The sequence below is a fragment of the Micrasema longulum genome, unplaced genomic scaffold (assembly GCF_059751315.1).
Source record: "Micrasema longulum isolate JH-2025_06_02 unplaced genomic scaffold, ASM5975131v1 h1tg002867l, whole genome shotgun sequence".
Taxonomy (NCBI): Eukaryota; Metazoa; Arthropoda; class Insecta; order Trichoptera; family Brachycentridae; genus Micrasema; species Micrasema longulum.
This window is the reverse complement of record NW_028279989.1, coordinates 3,603-24,806: the sequence shown is the minus strand read 5'-3', so window position 1 is coordinate 24,806 and position 21,204 is coordinate 3,603. Positions and strand designations below refer to the sequence as shown.

General features: G+C 33.8%; 1 protein-coding gene across 1 annotated transcript in view; it reads left to right on the top strand.

The window, feature by feature from the left end:
* Positions 1-15,659, top strand: part of LOC148271444 (suppressor of lurcher protein 1-like) — an 84,281-nt gene extending 68,622 nt beyond the window's left edge. Inside the window, exon 3 of the mRNA XM_088241372.1 lies at positions 15,475-15,659. Coding sequence (XP_088097498.1) covers positions 15,475-15,659 — 185 coding nt within the window. The remainder of the gene's footprint in view (positions 1-15,474) is intronic.
* Positions 15,660-21,204: the final 5,545 nt, after the last annotated feature.

Here is a 21,204-nt window from a genome sequence, read left to right as displayed (position 1 = left end):
TATTAATCTATGATCGCTAGACATCTCACCGGCTTGAACTGTCCACCTTGTAGTGTAGGTGGCAAGGCCACCCGAAACTAGGGTAAGGTCGATGTTGCTTTCTCCACATGGACCCGAAAACGTTTTCGGTTGACCTTCCGAGTTGAGCAAGATCAATCCAGATCCCATCACAAACTCTTCCACTGCATCTTGCCTCGGTGTGCGGCACCGCACCGTGTCGAACCAGATCGCAGAACGTGCATTAAAGTCTCCCCCAATTATGAATTGGGCGTGTCGGTAAGATAGCATTACTGACTGCAGACCCCGGACATGGGGTCCAGCATGTTGGTCGTATTTCAGATATACCGAGACTACCACCAACTCAACACCTCCTAGGTCGAGGGAAATGCAAAGTCTGTAGTCATCAGACAGGTGATGCAACAGCAACGGTCTAAGAGAGCGATTCCAGATTGCTATACCTGCACCGGGGCAAGTACCTGTTTCCAAGACCGTAATATCCTCGCCCAGGTATACAGTCCTGCCTAAGACAGTGTATTGCTCCTGAATGAGAATTAAATCTAGTTTATGTGACTCGAATACCCGATGCAACTCAAGAGTCGCAGCCCTAGATCTGCCAAGATTCACCTGCCCAATTTTTAGGTTAACCTTGTCAATCCCCATAATTGGTTTGTCTTATGTATGCGTTTACAGCGGCCAGATATGCTGGGCACTCCTGTGATCCCGTTAGGTGGTCGTTGGGCTTTTTAAATCGCGTGCAGGTGGCACACTTACTTGGGCCACTCTTATTCGGGCAGCCTGTATCACCATGGCCAACACCAGCACAATATTTACACACCTCCTCTTTCTGTGTGCAATACTTGCCAACATGACCATACATTTGGCATTTGAAGCAACGGATGGCCCCAATGTAGTCTCTTGTTCTACAGCTATTCCATCCTACTATGATATGTCCCTGTTCAACAAGGACAGACCTGACCTCCGGGTGTACAGAATAAATGCAACCAACCACGGTACGGTCCCGTGGGCCAAAAAGTGCTATTCTTCTCGTAGTTTTAATAACATCCTCTTTTGAAATATTAAGACGATCTCTTAGGTTGGTCTCATACATTTGCTCCAGAAACTCATCCTCCTTTATGTCTTTTGGGACGTCATAAATGACAACCCTTGGTTGTTTCCCTTTAGGTTCAACTAGGTTGAAACCATGACTTTTCAATCTATCCGTTGCTTTCTTAATTTGACCAAGCCCGTCCTTATTAGAGGTCTCTATTAAGATTCCCGCTTGCTTTATTTTGCGGACTCGCACTGGAACAAAGCCATCTTGCTTGGGATCCAAAACTTTTTTGAGAGTGTTTTGGGTCTCTTCCGCCGTTGTTCCTTCTGGTTTCTCTGGATATATGAGAAGTGTTGGTCTAGAGGGCACAATTACTCTTTCCTTACCTTTGCCCGTTTTCAGGGCTAATGCGTATGTTCCCTTGATATTGGCACCACTTACGTTAGCAGGCTGGGTACTTCTTTCCTCCTGATTTGAGAGAATACTTAGCATTCCCTCAAGCCTCCTTCTTTCCCCTACCTCCCTCTCAAGACGAACTGCTAATTGTCCAACCGCTTCGAGAATATCCAGATTCGCTCCTTGTATACCTGCCCTCAAGTCTGAGTTCAGGCGAGCCTTCTCCATTGTTATGATCTTTTCTATGATTGCTATTCCACCTCTGACTAGTATAAGCTCTTTACAAGGAGCATTTGCAATCCCCTTGTCATCCTTTTCTTCACTCCCTTTTTCATTCTGATTCTCCCTCTCATCAATTCGCTTACTATCTTCTACTCTCACCCTGTTCTTATTGCATTCTTTTTCCCTATCAACTACCTTTTCTCTCTCCTTCGCATTTCCCCTTTCTTTCTCCCTCTCCCTATCCCTCTCCCTTCTGGTTTCCCTTCTTGCCTCCTTCTTTGACGGTGATATGGAGGGGGTTCTCTCCTTCCTCAGTCTCTTCAGGTTGATCTGCCCACCGCCATCCAGCGTTTCCGCATCTGCAGGAGGTGACCGCCTCAGGGACGTTCTTGGTGTGAAAATGTTTTGCTCATTCCCCCCACCATCATCCTCAGAAGAGGATGACATTTCAATAGAAATTTAAAGTAATATGAAAATCAATAAAAATCAAAAGTATACACTTGGTTTAAATTAAATAATAATAAAAAAATAAAAAAAAAAAGTATATTTACATATATTTTAAAATTAAAGATAATACTTACATGTAGGTACAGTTCATTTTGATGTTAATTATGATTAGTTCAGCTAAATATATATATACATAATTATAGTTTATAAGTACTTACCACTGTTTCCTGTTCGGGAGTAAGTCTAATATGAAAGGTATGTTGATTGATATCAAATAAAAATAAGTAATTAAAATTAAAAAAATAAAAAAATATATATATATATAATAATAATAATAATAATAAAATAAATAAAAATTATAAAAAAAAAAAAAATATGTACATTCACATATATTTTAAAATTAAAGATAATACTGACATGTAGGTACAGTTTATTTTGATGTTAATTATTAGTTCAGCTAAATAATTATAGTTTATAAGTACTTACCACTGTTTCCTGTTCGGGAGTAAGTCTAATAAGAAAGGCATGTTGATTGATATCGAATAAAAATAAGTAATTAAATTATTTAAAAAATAAAATAAAAAAAATTGAGTAAATGTAAATAAATAAAAAGGAAGCTTAACGAATATGAAAATTATTTTAACGAAATTTTTAATGATTTCGAATGGCTCAAAATTTAAGAAATCAATGTAATATTTACTTTAAAACTGCTGTTTAGATGTACTTTAATAATGCAATAAGTTTAAATAAGCATCTTACTTAAAACTATTTACTATAATAAACAGATATTCATAAAATACAACTGAACGCCTCACGTAGTAACTCGGCTTTCTTCGCAACGAGAATCGGCGAGGCGAAGTAAGTATCATGTAGGGGTGTACCCACATTTACACATTACGCTCGGCTTAGCTCGTGTTCCCTCGGCTTTACTCGGCACAAGGTACTGGGCGAGTCTAAGTTTGCTGTCGGAGGTGTGTACCCACTTGATAATAAGTTTTATGAAGACACTAAAATCATTAAAAACACTAAGAGAATATCCTAAAACACAAAAACCAATAACCCGAGCGTGCACAGCAGAAAGAACTGGACCGGGTAGTGGGAATAATTGTTTAAAACTAGCACTATATAAAATTAGAGAACGGTTTTTTTTTGCGAGAGCAAAATAATAAGTTTTATGATAACACTAAAATAACTAAAAACACTAAAAGATTACACTAAAACACAAAACAAATAACACCAGCGTGCGCGGCAGAAAAAACTGGACCGTGTAGTGGGGATAATTGTTTAAAATTAGCACTATAGAAAATTAGAGAACGGTTTTTTGCGTGAGCGGCATAAAGTTGTGGCGGTTTAAACGGCTGTTTGAACTGAACTCGTCATATACATACAGACATACACATATATACACACATATATATAAATATACACATATATACACATGTACATACACACACACGTACATACACCCATGCGCATACACACATTCATAAAAACATAGACAATTTATTTATGCGAAACTTTATGGTTGTCATCCATAAATATATATTTTTTAAATTAATCCTTATTTTTTATATTTTATTTTTGACATCCAGTAAGGTTCTCCAATCTATAGCATGCATCAACTTTTCTGACTTTCTACGACCAATGTCATGAAAGAGCGAGGTCAACACCTTCCGTAACTTGACAACACTCCCGTCTTTCCACGATTCTGGCAAAAGATTATGGACCTTTTTGCCTACGTAATAGTGTTTATATTTTATTTTAAAGGCCATTTTCAGCTAATGGAAACAACTAAATTTTAAAAAATGGGAATCACGTTGGAATAGAGTGGGGTTTAAACTAAGGACCTCTAATCAGTGAGTTCGTGACAGGGATTAAAACCAGATTTAATATTTTTTTGTGTTCTCACTGGAAACCGAACCCGGACCCTTTCATATGTAAGTCAAGTGTCTGAGTAATAACACCACGAAAGCTACGTAATGAATACGGAATGGTGATAATTACTCTATATCAATATGCTCAAATGTTATATTGTTGTTTTAACAGCGATATGAACGTCTATCTTAGCTAGTAATAACGCACCACCGCACCGCAAAGCACCGCCGTAGCCAGAATTTCAGCAATAATAATGATATGGAAAGCCATTGCTGAGCTGTATCGGGTAGAATATTTCAACGTTATTTATGTATGCAAAGGTAAACATCTGTATTTCAGCCGTTATTGTCAAAGTCCTTATCGCAAATAACGGAATAACGACTCGGCGCGGATAACACGCGTCACTGAATCCTGAAAACTCTGAAAATCCCGAACTACGTTTGGCTCTAACGGGCGGGCGTTAGGCTGTTTACTTGCGACGTATTTATAGCTACAGCCTTCAGAGATATCTATTCCATCACTTATAAGTGTTCCGTTTGCGCTCTTTATGAAATTTTTCCAGTAGAAATTGAAGTGTAAATATGTCAGTAGTTTTGCGAGGCTTACAGCAGAAGCAAACGAACGAGCGTTGGAGCTTTTAATTCATTAGATTTATGCTGTTTTTCCAAGATGGAAATCGTTCTATGTGTGCCATAAATTTAAATTTTAATATCTGCCTTACATTTCGTGCACACGGTCTTTATTTATTTTATTGAGATTATTTTAATAAAATGTAATAATATTAATAAATTAAAATTACTCACATGTACTCTGGTAAATACACCCTTTCTCTCACATGTATACAAACTTACTGATATTATTATATTTCATACATGAGTTATGCGTTTCTGTTAGTGAAAATATTTAAACGGCTTTTGTTTTATAATTAACAGATTTTATAAAACAAATATTTTTTATCTCTGAATAATATTACCCTTGAATAAAATAATAGGCATTAAAGAATAACAACACGTCAAATATTATTAAAAAAAAAATTAAAGAGCTTTATGTTTAACACATAACAATACAGATGGAGAACACTTAAGAAAAGGAAAAATGAAGTCTAGGCATTAACAGGGCTTACTATCTATAATTGGCTGGTTTAAGTGAGTCACTTTGCACAACAACAACATTTACTATTTTACCTATTTTGAACATCCAAATTTTGTTATATTACTTAAATTCTTCCATTTGTCAATTTAAGTGAATTTTTCAAGCTCCAACCTTTATTGTTGCAAAGATATTCATCTTATTGAATTTTTTTATATACTAGGCAATGCCTAGGTAGTAAATTTCTAATTTTTATACTTCTTCTTCGAACAGTTGGTTTAATTTAAAATATATGAGTTTGTCCAAATGATTGTATACTATATTCCTTCAATTCTTGCACCTATAGATGTTTGTAGAGTTAAGTAGCTAAAACCTCAACAAAAATAATAATTGAAGGAATATAGATGGTCAAATATAGGCAAAATGGTTAATGTTCCTCAATGTGTAAAGTGGCCACTTAAACTAGCCAACGACAGGTAATTAGCCCTGTTGATACCTAAACTCTATACTCCCTTCTCAAAATGTAATCCCTCTCTGTTGCAACAAATTTTATTTGAATAACTCCCTAGGGACGAAATCCAGCCTGCCTACAAACATTTAGACATACTCAAAACATTAACATAGTAAAGGAATAGTTAACTGTTTTCGTGTTAAAAAATATTATAAAATTTATGATACATGTAAACTGATTTTTACCATTAATTATTGTCTTAAACATATAATATGAAAGATTTGTACTAAAGATTTAATATTATATGTGTTATATGCGTAAAAATGTACTTTTTACCTTATTTATAATACTTATATTATATCCTTTAATAATGTAATCACAAATAACTGTTATTTTTAGAGCAGCATACATTTAGGTTCTAAGTTGCATAGAATCATCATTATCATTATTCCCTTTCTGCACCTTATATGTGCATAGGGCGCTGTACTGGTACACAAATTGCAGCATATCTCTATAATTTTTTTGTCACATGAAGGTTGCCGGATTTTGCCTACTTTCATCCTTGTTTTTCGATTCCATACTTTGCTCCCATACATGAGGGTCGGCGTCAGGACTCTATTTTATGAACAGATAATTTTCTCTACTGCGACAAACACTTATAATTTACCCAAATATTTCAATTTCGGTGCCTATTTTCAACGAGTTGTAAAAATAAATCACTATTTAAAAATTGTATTCAAGTTGGGGTAAAGCAGGGTTCAAACCTCGGTTCTCCGAGAGTCCGCAACACTAGCCACGGAACCACTACCCGATTTTTGTGCACAGTTTAAGTGCACCGTTCACACTTTTTCGAGTAAACATACTTCCTAGAAATACAAATTCTTCAATCGGATTCAAAATATTTATATTCACAATGATATCACATTTATATTATACTTTAATCAACAATCTGTTTTAAAATATGTGTTATTTAAAATACCATATACTCGTTTATTAAATAGAATAAAAAAATATTTGTGGCATACATTGAATTGCATTTTTTAAAAGGATTAGGACGTTAAAATCAAAAAATTAATTACATCAGCATGTTTCTTTTTTGGGTGATACCGTGTGTGTTGGATTTTTTCCAACGTTTTGGCTACCATTACAAGAGCCATCTTCAGGGTGGCCTCCGTGGTATAGTGGTCAAGACTCTTGACTCACACACGGAAGGATACGGGTTCGATTCCCGGTAATATCACAAATACCAAATGTAATTTCTCTCAAGCCTGGGTGTTATATGATATAATTCACTACTGTAGATGGGCCTCCTAGCCTGTTGTGGTGCAAAACAAATTTAATAATAATAATAGTAAACTGAGTTGACACTCAGAAAAAGAACATATTGATAACAGTGACCGTGAAAACCTTTTTAATTTGTATAAATAACATGGTTATGATGTATTTTGCTGTTCTTTTTGTAATGCAATAATACAAAATAAAGTTAAATTTAAGGAGTGCTCTTCTTTTTTGGGCACAGAGGCAAACCTTTAAAAATACAAACCTTGCTTAGAAAATGGGTTAGATTTCAAGTGAAACCACAACCTTTAAATGGGATCTTTCTCAAACCTGTGCGTTCTGTGTATTAAATTACTACTATATTTGGGCTTCCTGGCCCATTGTAGTGCAAATAAACATCTTAATTTCACTTATTCATGCAGAAATGTTGAGATCCATGCATTATGCAAGACTGTGACAAGCATTATCGACAAAATCTAGAATGACGTGCCTCGTTGGTTTGATCATGTAAAGCGGATGGACAGAAAAAGAACGGTTGAAAAAATTAACGATGCTTATATTGATGGATGTAGAAAACGAGTAAAACGGACAAAAACGTGGCATTACAATATCCAACAGATACAAGAAGATGGGCATGTCGAAAATCGAAATAACAGTCGTGCATAAATGAGAAGATGTATGCATGTAGAAAAAACAATGAATACATGCAATTCATACTAAAGTGACGTTCTGTTATCTCTGTTTACCCACGGGGAAACGGCTTGATGGTTTACTGTTGTTGTTTTTCTTCTAGTGCCTTGCCGGGTCCCCCCGACGTTGGCGATCACTACGGCGAAAGCATATGTATCTGTCCTGCGCTAATTTTACATTTTGCGGCCAGGACGACTGCTTATTGATGTACTTGCCATAGTGATTCCTGGAAAAAGATGACCAGAGTGGTTTCCCGTTGCCTTCTCTGGTGGATTTTCTGTCCGGGTTACCTTCCTTTAGCTGGTTGGTTTTGGTTTTGAGGCGCCAACTCGCCTTTTATCTTCTCGTTATCTGCTGTGATCACACCGTTATGAGTGTGATCCCATAGCCCGGGATTCACGACGTGAACGCTAACGAGTTGGACTAGTCAGTAGCCGGTGGAATGCAACTAGGCGTTCGCAGCATTTTATAGAATCACATCCTCCAGCAAGATGTGATTCACGATATGACACTGAACGGTTTGGGTAGGTGAGAAAAAATCATTTTAAAGCAACATGCCTGCCCTTTTATATATGTAAATTGTATATATTTAAAGTCTTAAATAAACAGAACTAAATATTACATTATTGATTCATATGGAGCTAATAAGTCAAACGTTTTGTCATGTTGTTTTTTTGATGACGGTATGTGTGAATTGAGATGGATACGATCTTTAAAAAAAGGCAGGAGTGGACTTAATAAAAAAATACAATAAATTAAATTATAAGAGGGTGGAATTCATTAGTTAAGTATACCTTGATAAAGAAGCTTGTGTAGCTTTAAAACCGGTCTGAAAAAAAAAAAATGGTTAAAAATATATTTATATATTTTTTTTTATTCATAAATTTCATAAAAAGTACATGTATTTGTAAAATTCTAAACATATCTACTTTTACACATCTAGTAAATGTTATCACTGTAACTTTCCAAAAAAAGAGACTAACTCTTGTGCTTGGAGAGTGACTTACACTCTTTTAATTGTTTATTTATAAGAGTTTATATAATTTTAAATACGAGTACATGAAAAATAAAAATAAAAACATGCGATATATAAAGAAAAAACATAAAACAATAATAAATTTATTCTAATGAAAATTGATGTGGTTTTTACAGGAGTTCAAAAAATTTATTTAGATTACCTTTAAATTTATTTTTTGATACATTATTTTTAATAGTTTTTAGTTCATTGGGAAGATTATTAAAAAATTTTACACCTTTGAAGACAAGGTTATTTTGACCATGACTTGTATAGAATTTAGGAATTTTAATACTCGTATTATGTTGGTATCTGAGTGACTTATTCATCTGAAATTCTTTTATTTTTTCTTTTTTATCTATTTGTATAATAGAATTTATTTTATAAAGAGTGTCTACTGTATAAACCATAAATATTTAACACAGATTTTCCGAGTTAAATGTTGGGGGTTTTTTAAAAATTACTTTAATAATCAATCTTTTAACTATTTTAAAAGGGTTTAATATATTGGCATATGCACCACCCCATTCAACAATACCATATTGTAACTAATATTGTACAATTGAGTTGTAAGCTATTTTTAAATGATTGCTTTTAAAAAAAACCCTTTATCTAATAAATATGTACACACATTTTCTAATTCGTTTAACTAGTTTTTATAATTATATTTTTATAACGAATATCTATAAAGTTTGTGCTTAAAATATTTTTTTTAAATTGAATTAATATTAATGATATTCTTCCCTGTTTGTACCATTTATATGCTGATGATTTGCAATTGTATATTCATTTCGAACCCGTTGACATTGTTGAAACACATAAAATAATTTCACTTGCACTCGAGCATATCTCTTCATGGACAAAAAAACATGGATTTCTCGTGAATCCAACAAAAATCAAAATCGCGCTTGTTGGTAGTAAAAAAATGTATTCGAAAATGAATTTTTCCACACTTTCAATAACAACTTTCAAAATAGATGGTACAGATATTTTATACTTGACTTCAGTCAAAAACTTAGGTATTATCATTCATAAGCATTTAGGGTGGCGCGATCAGGTAAACGAAGTTAGTCGTAAACTTTGTAGCAGTTTGCACTCACTTAAAAGATTGCAGATTTACTTGCCAATTAATGTTAAGCAAACATTAGTCCAGAGCTTACTTCTTCCACTTCTTACTCTGAATTACTTGATAAGTAAGAACGATTGCAGAATGTTTGTATACAATATATCTTTGATCTTCGCAAATTCGATCACATAACCAAATATCGCACGCAACTACACTGGCTTAATATCAGGCATAGAAGAAACATTCACATTCATTCACCTGTTTATCTAAGAGAGCTCTTCCAACCTCTATCACAACACGGACCATCTCTTCGTTCTAGTGACGAGAGAATCCTTTTAATACCCTTTCATAGCTCTAATTTTCTTGCCTTCTCTTTCACAGTAGTAGCTTTTCAATTGTGAAAACATATACTCACTAATATTAGATACGCCCTTTCTTTATTTACATTTAGGTCAAGATCGAAATGTCACTATCTAAATCTTTAAGTTGTTCCTTTGTCCTTTTTTCCTTCCCAACCCCTTTCCTCTCTTCACAATATAATCTTATTTTTTTATGTATTTTTATTTTCTTATTCGTTGTATTTAATTTTTGTCTAAAATTGTAAGATTCAATATGCCCATGTATTTGTGATTTTCTCAAACTGAACGGTTTGGGTAGATAGGAAGAAATTGCCTTAAGGTAATATGCCCGCTCTTTTATGTGCATAAACTGTATATGTATATAAAGTGTTAAAATAAAATAAAATAAATGAATAAATGATCAAACTAATGTATGCTTTCATATTCATAAATGTTCCCACAAAGATCCATGTGATAAGGTTGATTAAGATTCCTAATGTTAGCTTTCCACTAGGGTAAAGCAAATAACCCTTTTAACCATTAATGTCTTTAATTATAATATCTAGTATCCTTATCTTCCATATTTCCCCTCCTAATTTCTGTGGCTTAATGGTCAAAGTGTTTGCATTTTAGTGACGTGGTATGTTTGTTGTGATTCCATCCCGAGACTCCTTTATTTTCTTCTCCCCTATTTTTGATGGCAATAGGGGCACATGGCCTACATCGCTCTTTGCTAAATAATACTAATGTTATTATCTTTCGAAATAGAAAACCAAAAATTGGAAGTAATTTTGGGGACAAGACTAAGACAAGAGTAGATCTTAATTAACAACAATAATAACAGCAAACCATCACGTCGTTTCCCCGCGAGGGTAGGCAGAGATAAAAGAACGCCACATCACTCTATACTTGCATACATATCTCGTTTCGTCTACATTCATACATCTTCTCATGCACGCGGGCCGATTATTCTGACTTTTAACATGTCCTTCTTCAAGTATTTGTAGGATTTGGTCATGCCATGTCTTTTTCGGTCTTCTTCTATATCTGCATCCATCGACATTTGTAAATATTTTTAGCCGTTCTTTTGCTGTCCATTCGCTCTTCATGTCCAAACCAACGCAAAGCTCATTTCTTGATTTTGTCAATAAAGCTTACCCGCCTTGCATAATGTACAGATCTTAACATTTGTGCATTTATCGTACACAGTGTTTTTTTTTTTTTTTTTTTTATATATTTGGACTCCTGTATTTAGTAGCCTTACGTGTCATGTACAAGGCTAAGGTACTCGGAAAAAAAAAGTTTTTGTTTGTCTTGGAAATGGGATGTTCGATCACTGATTTTGGTTTATTACCTTTATGAGTCCAATCACCATTGTTGCAAAGTTCAAGAACAATGGCGCATGATAACTACTTTTTACTACAGTGTGGATATCTGTTAAGGATATTCCATCTTTCCTGCATTCTGCTTCAAGATTATGGCGTTGCAAACTGAAAAATGGGCACTGAAATAACAGATGTTCTATACTCTGTGAAGAAATATCATCGCATGGACAATAGTCATCATTCCTTAATTTAAACCTATATAGATAACTTCTCATAGCTCCGTGTCCGGTAAAAATTTGAGTCGTTTCGAAAGTACTTTGGTGATGATGACGGAAGTTTGCTGCATCAGCCAGCGTTGGGAAAAACATTTTAGTGATTTTACCTGCAGAAGAAGCGCGGTAATGATCCTCCCAACGCTGCTGCGTATTTTGTTTTATACAGCGTTTGGCAAAGCTAAGGGGAAATTCTGAGAAGAAAGGTGCCGTTCTTTTACAAGTTGCGGATCTTGCTCGTTCATCCGCTCTCTCATTTCCTACGATACCAGCATGTCCTCTTATCCAGCATATTTGAATGTTCATCCCTCTTATTTTTAGATGCTTAATTTTACTCTGAATATCTACAATGAATGGATTTACCGACCGAGTATCTGTTATAGCTTGAACGCCCGAACGACAATCTGATAATATTTTTGCAATAACCCATCTCTCTGGTGGTTTCTTTAATAACCATTCGAGAGCTTCTCGTATTGCGAGTAGTTCAGCCTGGAAAACTGAGCAGAAATTATCTAATTTAAATGTTCTGCCTGGTAATTCTTTATCACTCTCAAAAGGAACGAATGCCGCTCCCACTTTTCCGTCGAGCAGGCTACCATCCGTAAAGATTCTAATTTCGTTGGGAGCATAAGGAGGTATATCTTTGTCAAGTAAAAGAATATTTTCGGGAATCCTTTCGCACGGGTGAGGTAAATCGAAATAGTTTGCAGTTCCTTGATACTTGCGATCATCTGGAATGGAATACAGCTTACCAAATTTCTTAACATTATAAATGTCCTTCCTTTCTTGAATTTTAAGGTCTAACGGTGTAAATCCTGTTAGAGCTTGAGCAGAGATGAGTGAAATGGTTCTGTATCCTCTACAAGATCTTATGGCAAATTGTCTTTGTAAGCTGTCAAGTTTTTTCTTATTGCATTTCTTTTTTACCGCTTCACCCCATAAGCTGGCCGCATATGTAACAAGAGGTTCAATTGCACCATAATATATTTGCTGCATTACCGCAGGAGAGCACCCCCATGTTGGTTTTGCCGCTCTCACAAGCATTCCAGAAAGATTGGCAGCCTTCTTGCAGACGTTATCCACATGTAGTGACCAGTTGAGATGCTTGTCTACAGTTACACCTAATACCCTAATAGAGTCAGCAAGAGCTAGCTTTACACCGTTCATGAATAAATTAGGAAGAGTTTCTTTTCTTTTGGTTACTAACATCGCTTTCGTTTTTTCCTCTGAGAAGTTAAGTTTAACCTTTTTTCCCCAATCAGCTATTGTCGAAAGGGCACAGTTTGTTCTTTCTTCGGCTTCAGACATAAGTTGAGCTCTGACTGTCAGAAAAACATCATCAGCAAACGCTTGTATGTTAATTCCATTTCCAAAATCTATTTGTAAAAGATCATCCAAAATTATATTCCAAAAGCTTGGACCACAAACTGAACCTTGAATACATCCTTGTGAAGTCTTTTTGTGTTTAGTTATATCTGCGTGTGTTATTTTGACCTCTCTGTTTTCAAGATAGTCGATAACTAGTTCCAAAATATTTTTAGGGCAGTTTTTTCGACGTAGTTGACATATTAGGAATGGCCACCAAGCATGATCAAAGGCTCCACGGATGTCCAATGAGACAGCTATGACGATTTGGCGGCTATTTTTTCCTTCATTTATAGAGCTGATGGCTGCATTTAAGGCGTCTTCGGTAGACTTCTGGGGTGTGAAGCCAAATTGTTTTGGGCTTAGCTTTTTATTAAGATGCCAAGAAATTCTTTCAATCATAAGTTTCTCCAAAACCTTTCCAAAAACTGGAATGAGCCCAATAGGTCTATATGATTTAACATCGTTTTTCTCGACTTTGCCAGGTTTTGGTATAGCAATAACATTAGAGCACTTCCAACAGATAGGAAAGCAATGAAGTCGTAAACATGCGTTGTACATTTCTAAAACTTCATTTTCAAATAGTTCTGTGACCTTAGTGCATATATCTAATGTAAAGTAGTCATTGCCCGGTGCTTTTTTGGGGCTCATATTCCGTAGTATATTAACTATTTCTTGTTTGGTAAATAGTGGGTCGTCTGGTTCAATAGATGAAAGTTGAGCTTCGTTTCTTATTTCAGAGTGCAGCACTAATTCTGAGGTGGCGTCATCGTCTGGAAAAAAGTGTTCCAAAAGACCCTGCACAGAGTCTTCAGCAGTTTTGAAAACTGTGTCTCCATTTTTAAGAGACATTGGAGGATTCTTGTTGTCATTCTTTGCTAGGACCCTGTATATAGCAGACCAAGCTGTTTCCTTGTTTTGTATTGAGCAATATTTTTTCCACGATTCTATCTTGGCATCAGCAATAGCTTTCTTATAATTTTCTTTTGCTTTTAAATATGCGGGAAGCGTAATGGTTTCGCGTCTAGTTATTCCAGAATTCCGTAGTTTGTGCTTAGCTTTTATCACATTCTTTCGTACACAGTGTTACCACACATTAGCCTGAGAGATCTCATTTCAACAGCATTCAACCTATTTTTATCCATGTTTTTCCAATTCCATACTTCGCTCATATACACCAGGGATGGAACCAGGACTCCATTGTGAACTACTAATTTTGCCTCTTGCGATAAACATTTATTTCCCAAAGGTTGAGTTAAATGCATTGCTCACTCTGTTCCCGGCACTCACCGTCCTTTCAATATCTTTCTTAGTCATTCCATCCCTAGAAAACATACTTCCAAAACACAAATTCGTCTATTTGTTTTAGTATAACCCCATTCACAGTGATTTCACACTTAGTCATACTTTCATTTCTTTCAAAAACCATCACATTCGATTTATCGCCATTCATCAGCAAATCGCTTCCCTGGCATACATCGTAGACCGGAAAAATATTTTTAAACGAACCAAAAACAAACTGGTTTAAGTTGGATATGATTTTCACTCATCGATTTTTTAATAGACTTTTGTTAGTGGGCCGATAAATCCAGCTCATAATATATAAGATGTACTACTTGGGAAAACTTCGATAATATTTTACATTATGAGCTAAGAAATGCATAAGATGAGAACTGTGTTTGGAAGGAGACTAAGCAAGAAAAAAAAAGAAATTTTTGAATATTTAAAGAATTAAAAATAATGTTTTTTTTATTTTTTTTTTATTTATTTATTTAATGCACAAAATACACAATTTTACATAGACACAATTGTATGTTTTTTTATGTCCCGACTTGTTAGAAAATTCCGTGTTAAGTCGGGACTCTTCGATATATAAATCAAAAATCAAAATATTTATTTACATATTAAAACAATATACAGGTAATCAAAAAAAATATGCAAAATAATCAAAACAACATACAAAATATACAAAATAGTAATAAAAAAATAAAATTAATAAAAATGTATAATACATGTCGAAAATGGAATGAAAAGTTATATAATAATACGTATGACAGTGATGACATACACATATACGATATACGTGTATGGGTTAATGAAAACAGCAGCGATGTTATGCATTTATTCCCGAAGCAATCTCATACAGTGGTCTCTACCCCTCGATACAATCCAGTAATGGATCTTCATCTTAAATATAGACGTTGTTTTGGAGAACTTAATATGTTCATCCAAGACGTTGAATACTCTTGGAGCTATATATGAAAAGTGTCTCCGAGCAAACATCGTACGCGTTCTCGGTATTAAGTAGTAATTACCAATATGATTAAGACAATGGTATATTTAAAGTGTATTTCGAGGAGAGAAAATGTTCTCTTCTGAGAAAAACGAAGCAATAGACTATGCTAAGAAAAGCGCATTCAGTTTTCAACGAGATGTTCGGTGCAAAAGGATTTTAAATAATGTTATAAAATAATCAGAAAGATCGAACATTTATAAACTGAGAAAAAATATTACTGTTTGTGTTTTTACTTGTGCAATAACTGCCAGGTTTGTATTTTAAGAACAGTTAAATCAATGTAAACTTTTGTCTCCAGGCTGCACCTGCCTGGTGTTTTCCCAGACGTACGGCAAGGAACGAGGAACCTTCAGCAGCCCAGACTACCCCAAGAGCTACCCTCGGGGAATAGACTGCCTGCTCTACACCTTCATCGCTGCTCCTGACCAGATTGTGGAGCTTACCTTCGCTGACTTTGATGTTCACAAAACGCATATGGAGTAAGGAGATTTTAGACATGTATTGCTTAAAAAAACATACAGAAAGTTCGAGTAAATATTTATACATCGCTTATTATACCGACAATATTATAATTAATGTTGCTTCAATACATTTCTCATGGATAAAGCTAACAGTCTACGTTATTTAATGTGGCTCAAAAGCATTGGTACGTCAAATGCAGCGTGTCTCAAATAATATATAACATGAAAGTAATGTAGTCAGTCTTACGCTACATGTGTAAGGAACAATAAAATATTGCTGTGCAAAACCAGTATTAAAATTAACATTTCGAAATTAAAAGTTATCTGGCTCTGTCTCTCTCTCTGATTCATTTCTTAAGTAAGATGTTGAATTTGACACTACCGATAAACACACTTGAAAGGTTTGCATTACCATACCCAAACTTTAATGTTGTTTTTTTTAAATTATTACAAGTATTTGTTATTTTTTGTTAAGGTAACATTTACAACTTTTTTTGTTTCAACTAATTCAGTTTTGAGCTATATGTACTTTAATCGGTGTCCAAAAAACTTTTTTAAATATTTTTATATGGAAGTTGTATTATTTTTTACCTCGTTTGTTATATACAAGGTTCATATTTACTTCAAAGGGATATTTATTATATAAAACATTGGATAAAACACTGTTCTGTTAAATTCACTTGAATGTAAACTTTATTAAGTTTATAATATGTATAAAAACTTTTTCTTCTTTCAAGTTGGTCCCTCAATTCTGACGATCGTGATCACCATGAACACTTCTGACTAGTCTGTTCTACTCTAGTTTGTCTTCAGCCCGACAAACTGACTGATCAAATTTTAGCCCCGTAGCCACCTTTATTTGGTCAGTCCATCTATATGGTATTCTACCCCGTCTTCTCCTATCTTCAACTTGGCCAGACAATTTTGCCTTTTCTAGATTGTCTGGCTCACGTCTAGCAATTTAAAAAAAGACAGTATCCTTCTCAACACACCACTGATAGGTGAGTTGTAATATGGAGCCCTTCCAGTATTGATGCATTCGTCCTTCTGGCTGCCCAAGGCACACGCAGCAGCCTTCTCCAACACCACATCTCGAATGCATCGAAACTAATTATTATAATATGAATGGTTTATTATTATTATTATAAAATTACAAATGCTTTAAAAAAAAAACATAAATTATTAAAAAATGAATAACAAACTGAGTCGAAAATATTTTTCATAAATAGTCTACATTTGAAACCATCATAGATAGCGGTTTTTGGTTATCTGACTTTTATCACATTTTTCCAATAACTTTATGATAGACAGATTTAGGCAGCTTATTTATATAACTGTTTTTTTTTAATATCTAGACTACAAAATAACATTAAATATAAAGCATAAAAATACGTGGGTGAGTGTCAAAAGTCTCAATAACCTTTTTTTTAATATCATTTTACTGCGTAATTATTTCAATGCATATATAAAGAAAAAATGTTTTAGTTGTGTTTTATGATGTTTAAAAAGTAAATTTTTCAGATATATAAAATATTTTATTTATTTTTTCCCAAAATTCAACAGGAATTAAGTTTTAAAGTAATGAAGAGAACAGATTTAAAATGGTATCCGTAAAAAAATACAGTTTGTGTCATTGAAAAAAAATGTATCATATGTACTTAATTTAAAATTCTTACATTATTTTATAGTTTGACTCTTAAACTTTTTAAAAAATATATTGAAATGTTTCAGTAGCAACATTGGTAAAAATCACATATGATATGCCGTTGTTCTACCATTTTCCATAGTGCGCCGTTCTAGAATGCCTTCGATGACATCTTTTGGGTTTATTCGGAGGAGCTAACGAAAGCGGGGTTGACGTGATAGGAGGCGAAAGTGCAGGACATCAATATGGACCCCTTGAGGCGTCCGGTGATGTACACATGTTCCACTTCGAAACAGATGTGGAAAGAAAAACTGGCTGAATTATTTCACCCACTAGACAATGCCTAAAATACTTTTTTGATAATGTCCTGCACAGACGAAACGCGTCATATTATACATTCTTGTATATATAAAAAAAATAAAAGTAGAATTTTATCATCATCAATCCCTTTCCGCACCAAATGGTACATAGGGAACTGCATTAGTACACAAATCGCAGTAAATCTTGATCATTTTTGTCACATGCAGGTAAAGTGGTCTGTCGTACGCTTCAGGTACCAGTTCAGGGACAATGAAATATTCTAGAGTAAAAACACAATTTTAAATAATATTTCACATCAACCATGTTTGGAATCAAACCCGAGACCACTTGTATGGTAGGCAAATGCGCTGATCATTACACCACAAAGCTGACAAGTAGAATGTTATCCAATTAAAGTATTTAATTTTATTTTGTATACCAAATATTAAATTCCATTTCAACCTAGCTTTTGTTAATATTTTTTTAACGTATCTTTGTACTATCTTAACACAGACTGCATATATGTGAACAAAAACAGAATCCGGTCTTAATCATTTGCTCGTCGATTTGATGAATATGTTCATACCTCTTCATTCAAACGAATTATTGATTAACACAACCAATCTTTTATTTTTAAGTAATGTAAGCACGTTTGATATAAGTTCTTTTATCTCCTCGTGACGTTTAACAGTACTTTTTCCCAAAGTTTTCATCGATGTGAAGACATAAAAGTGGATCAATATTATACGTGATCTTTTCTAGGATATTATTTGTATGTTGAACTCAGAATAATAAACGTTGGAATCTTAGGGGAAAGAAGCCTTAACAGATGAAACTAGAGATCTTATATCTGAAAAGATTTTTTGTTCAAACTTATTGATAATAACATCAAATGTAAAATTAACATGAGGTCCTTGAATGTAAGAAATAAAAATGTGTAAATAACAATAGGGTATCTTCACAAGTCGGGAATAACGTAAAAAAAGTATATATTTGAGAGTTTTTAAAATTCTAATAAAACCATCAATGTTTTCAAAACAGGTTTCATTTTTAATTCTCGGGTTTAAATTGAGCACATACAAAACGGCCTGTAGTTGGCATCACGTCATTTTGACGTCACGCGTTATGACTGCCGACTGCGTTTCTTATAAACACTGCGTACAAGTTTGGCGCAAAAACATCATACGTGCCGTTTGTCCTACAGGGCGCAAAACGTCTAGTTTTTGGGTTCATCAAAATATGCGTATTTTAAACCTTGCTAGGAAAATTTATCCGACGTCCCACAAAAAGATATTGGTGCTGTTATCATATTGTTTATTATTTTAATCCAAAACAAAAATAATTTTGAAACATGGATATATTCTTTAACAAAAGGTAGGATAAGTATGTTGTTTTTGTCTCCCATTATTCATATAAATCAGTTCATGAATGAGGTAACCAATGTATCTAAGCTTTTGTTATGTTAAATCAGTTTTTTTATCAAAATAACTGTAGTGTTTCACATAAACCTATCTTAATTTAAACTTACTTTTAAACTCTGCACCTGAGAGCCAACATGTCTTAATTCCATTTCAAGGAAAAATGAGTAAAGTACAAATTCGAAACATTTGTCGCATATTCTATCCGCAACAAAAAGACTTAAATCTCAATCCATTGTAGTTTAACAGAAAACCAAAATCAGTAATGTCTTAAATCCTGTTTGGTTTAGAGCCAAAATATCTTAAAATACTTTAGTCGTTTTGGCTTAGTCTACTTTGCTGCTTAAGATGTTTTGTCTATGATTTTTAAGTTAAGTTATGTTGACAGTTTTGTTGCCCGCGTGTATTTCGTGTCGTTTTGTGCCCTTTTAGCTGTTGTTTGTCGTGAAAAATACAAAATTACATTGTAAAATAAGAAATAACTACTTAGAAGATGTTTTCTACTAAGAATTATTCGGAAAGAACAAAAAAAAGGTGAATTTGGCATTGCATCGAAACCAAAGTGAACAAGAGGGTAAGTTTACATTATTATTCCATAGATTCTTTGAAATACTTATTTCGGTATTTAGAATGACCAAAACTTTAATAAATAATGAGAAGTATAATCGAAATTTTAAATTCTAGCCAGATTGCATGTTGGTATTTACAACACTTTAAATGTCTTTGAAGTTCATGCTCTTCCATCCTCGGGTTCAAATACACCTGATCCGACGACGATTTCTCTTAATGAAAATTGTGTAAATAAAACTAAAAGTTACTGTTACTGTTCATATTGTTTTTGTTTTCACTAATATTTTATTTAATTAATATATTTTATTAACAACAAATCTGCCTCTTACAAAAATTAATAATATTAACGTGTTTGGCTTAATATAAATATTTTTTAATGTAAATTTCCTTTTACCCACTTTTTTACCTTTAAGCCTAAAAAATCTACAAGATTTATAAAAAAAATCAACTTTAAAATTATACAAAATATTTAGTAGAAAGATCCCACTTGCTATTTGATGATGTTCACACTTACATACACATGAACACTTACTCACACACAGACGCACCTCTACACTTACTCTCATACAAATACACATAAACAGACCCTTTCGTTGTACCACAATTTAATGTGAATGATTTTTTTTTTGAAATTTCACCAGTCTGTCTTTGTAACCGTATTTTTTTTATGTAACTATGTTATTTTCGACTGTTTGTTTCTGTAAAATAAATAAATAAATGAAGTTAAAACAATTAAACAATAAACGTAAAAAAACAATTACATAATTAAATAAGTAGTATAACAAGAAAATCGTAAGTACTGTTTCATACAGCTAGGCAAAATGATCAAAAATTGTATATATTATGAAATGTATAAATAAATAAATATAATTACCATTTACCATCTTTAAAAAAGCTCAAAAGGTTTGTTCTAAAGCAACAATACCCTAAACTAAATATATCCGATACGTGTGAATAACTATTGTCTGTTCAATACGGCATCACAAGTATCCACTGTCCATGAATTGTTGCTACAAAACGGTGGCGCCTGTGTAGTCATTCTTATTACTATTGTTTATTGCATAGAATTAAGAATAGTCCAGGAACCGTATACGCACATCAAACAGAAGGCGACTCAGCTACTCAAAAATGAGTAGTTTTACGTTTTGACCAATTAGAAAGTAAGCCGGAGAGGGGGAATTATTGGACACAGTTCAATGTATTCAAATATGAATATACGCTCCGCTCCTTCTGGACTATTCTTAATTATATAGTATATTGTATTCATTACTATTTTATACTTTAATCTTCACTGTTATATTGTTTTTTTTTTGTATGCAGTGTTAATGAACCGAATTGTGATCAATGGTTCCAATGTAGTGTCTTATGCCTCACTGGTTGCGGGAGAGAAATAATAATTATTACATAACGTTAGAATTCTTGACACTATTTAATGTGTAGCAGAGAGAATCATAACAATTATTTGTTTTGTCAGCATAATTACGTACAATCTAATTTGGCACGCAGCTACTGTAATAATTAATAGAAAACAGGCTTTTCAGGAAATATCACCAATGCCTTCATCAACCCTTATCCTTAATCCGTTTGAGCATGAAGAGGTCGACCGCTAAAACAGAAACTCTAATTAACATTTG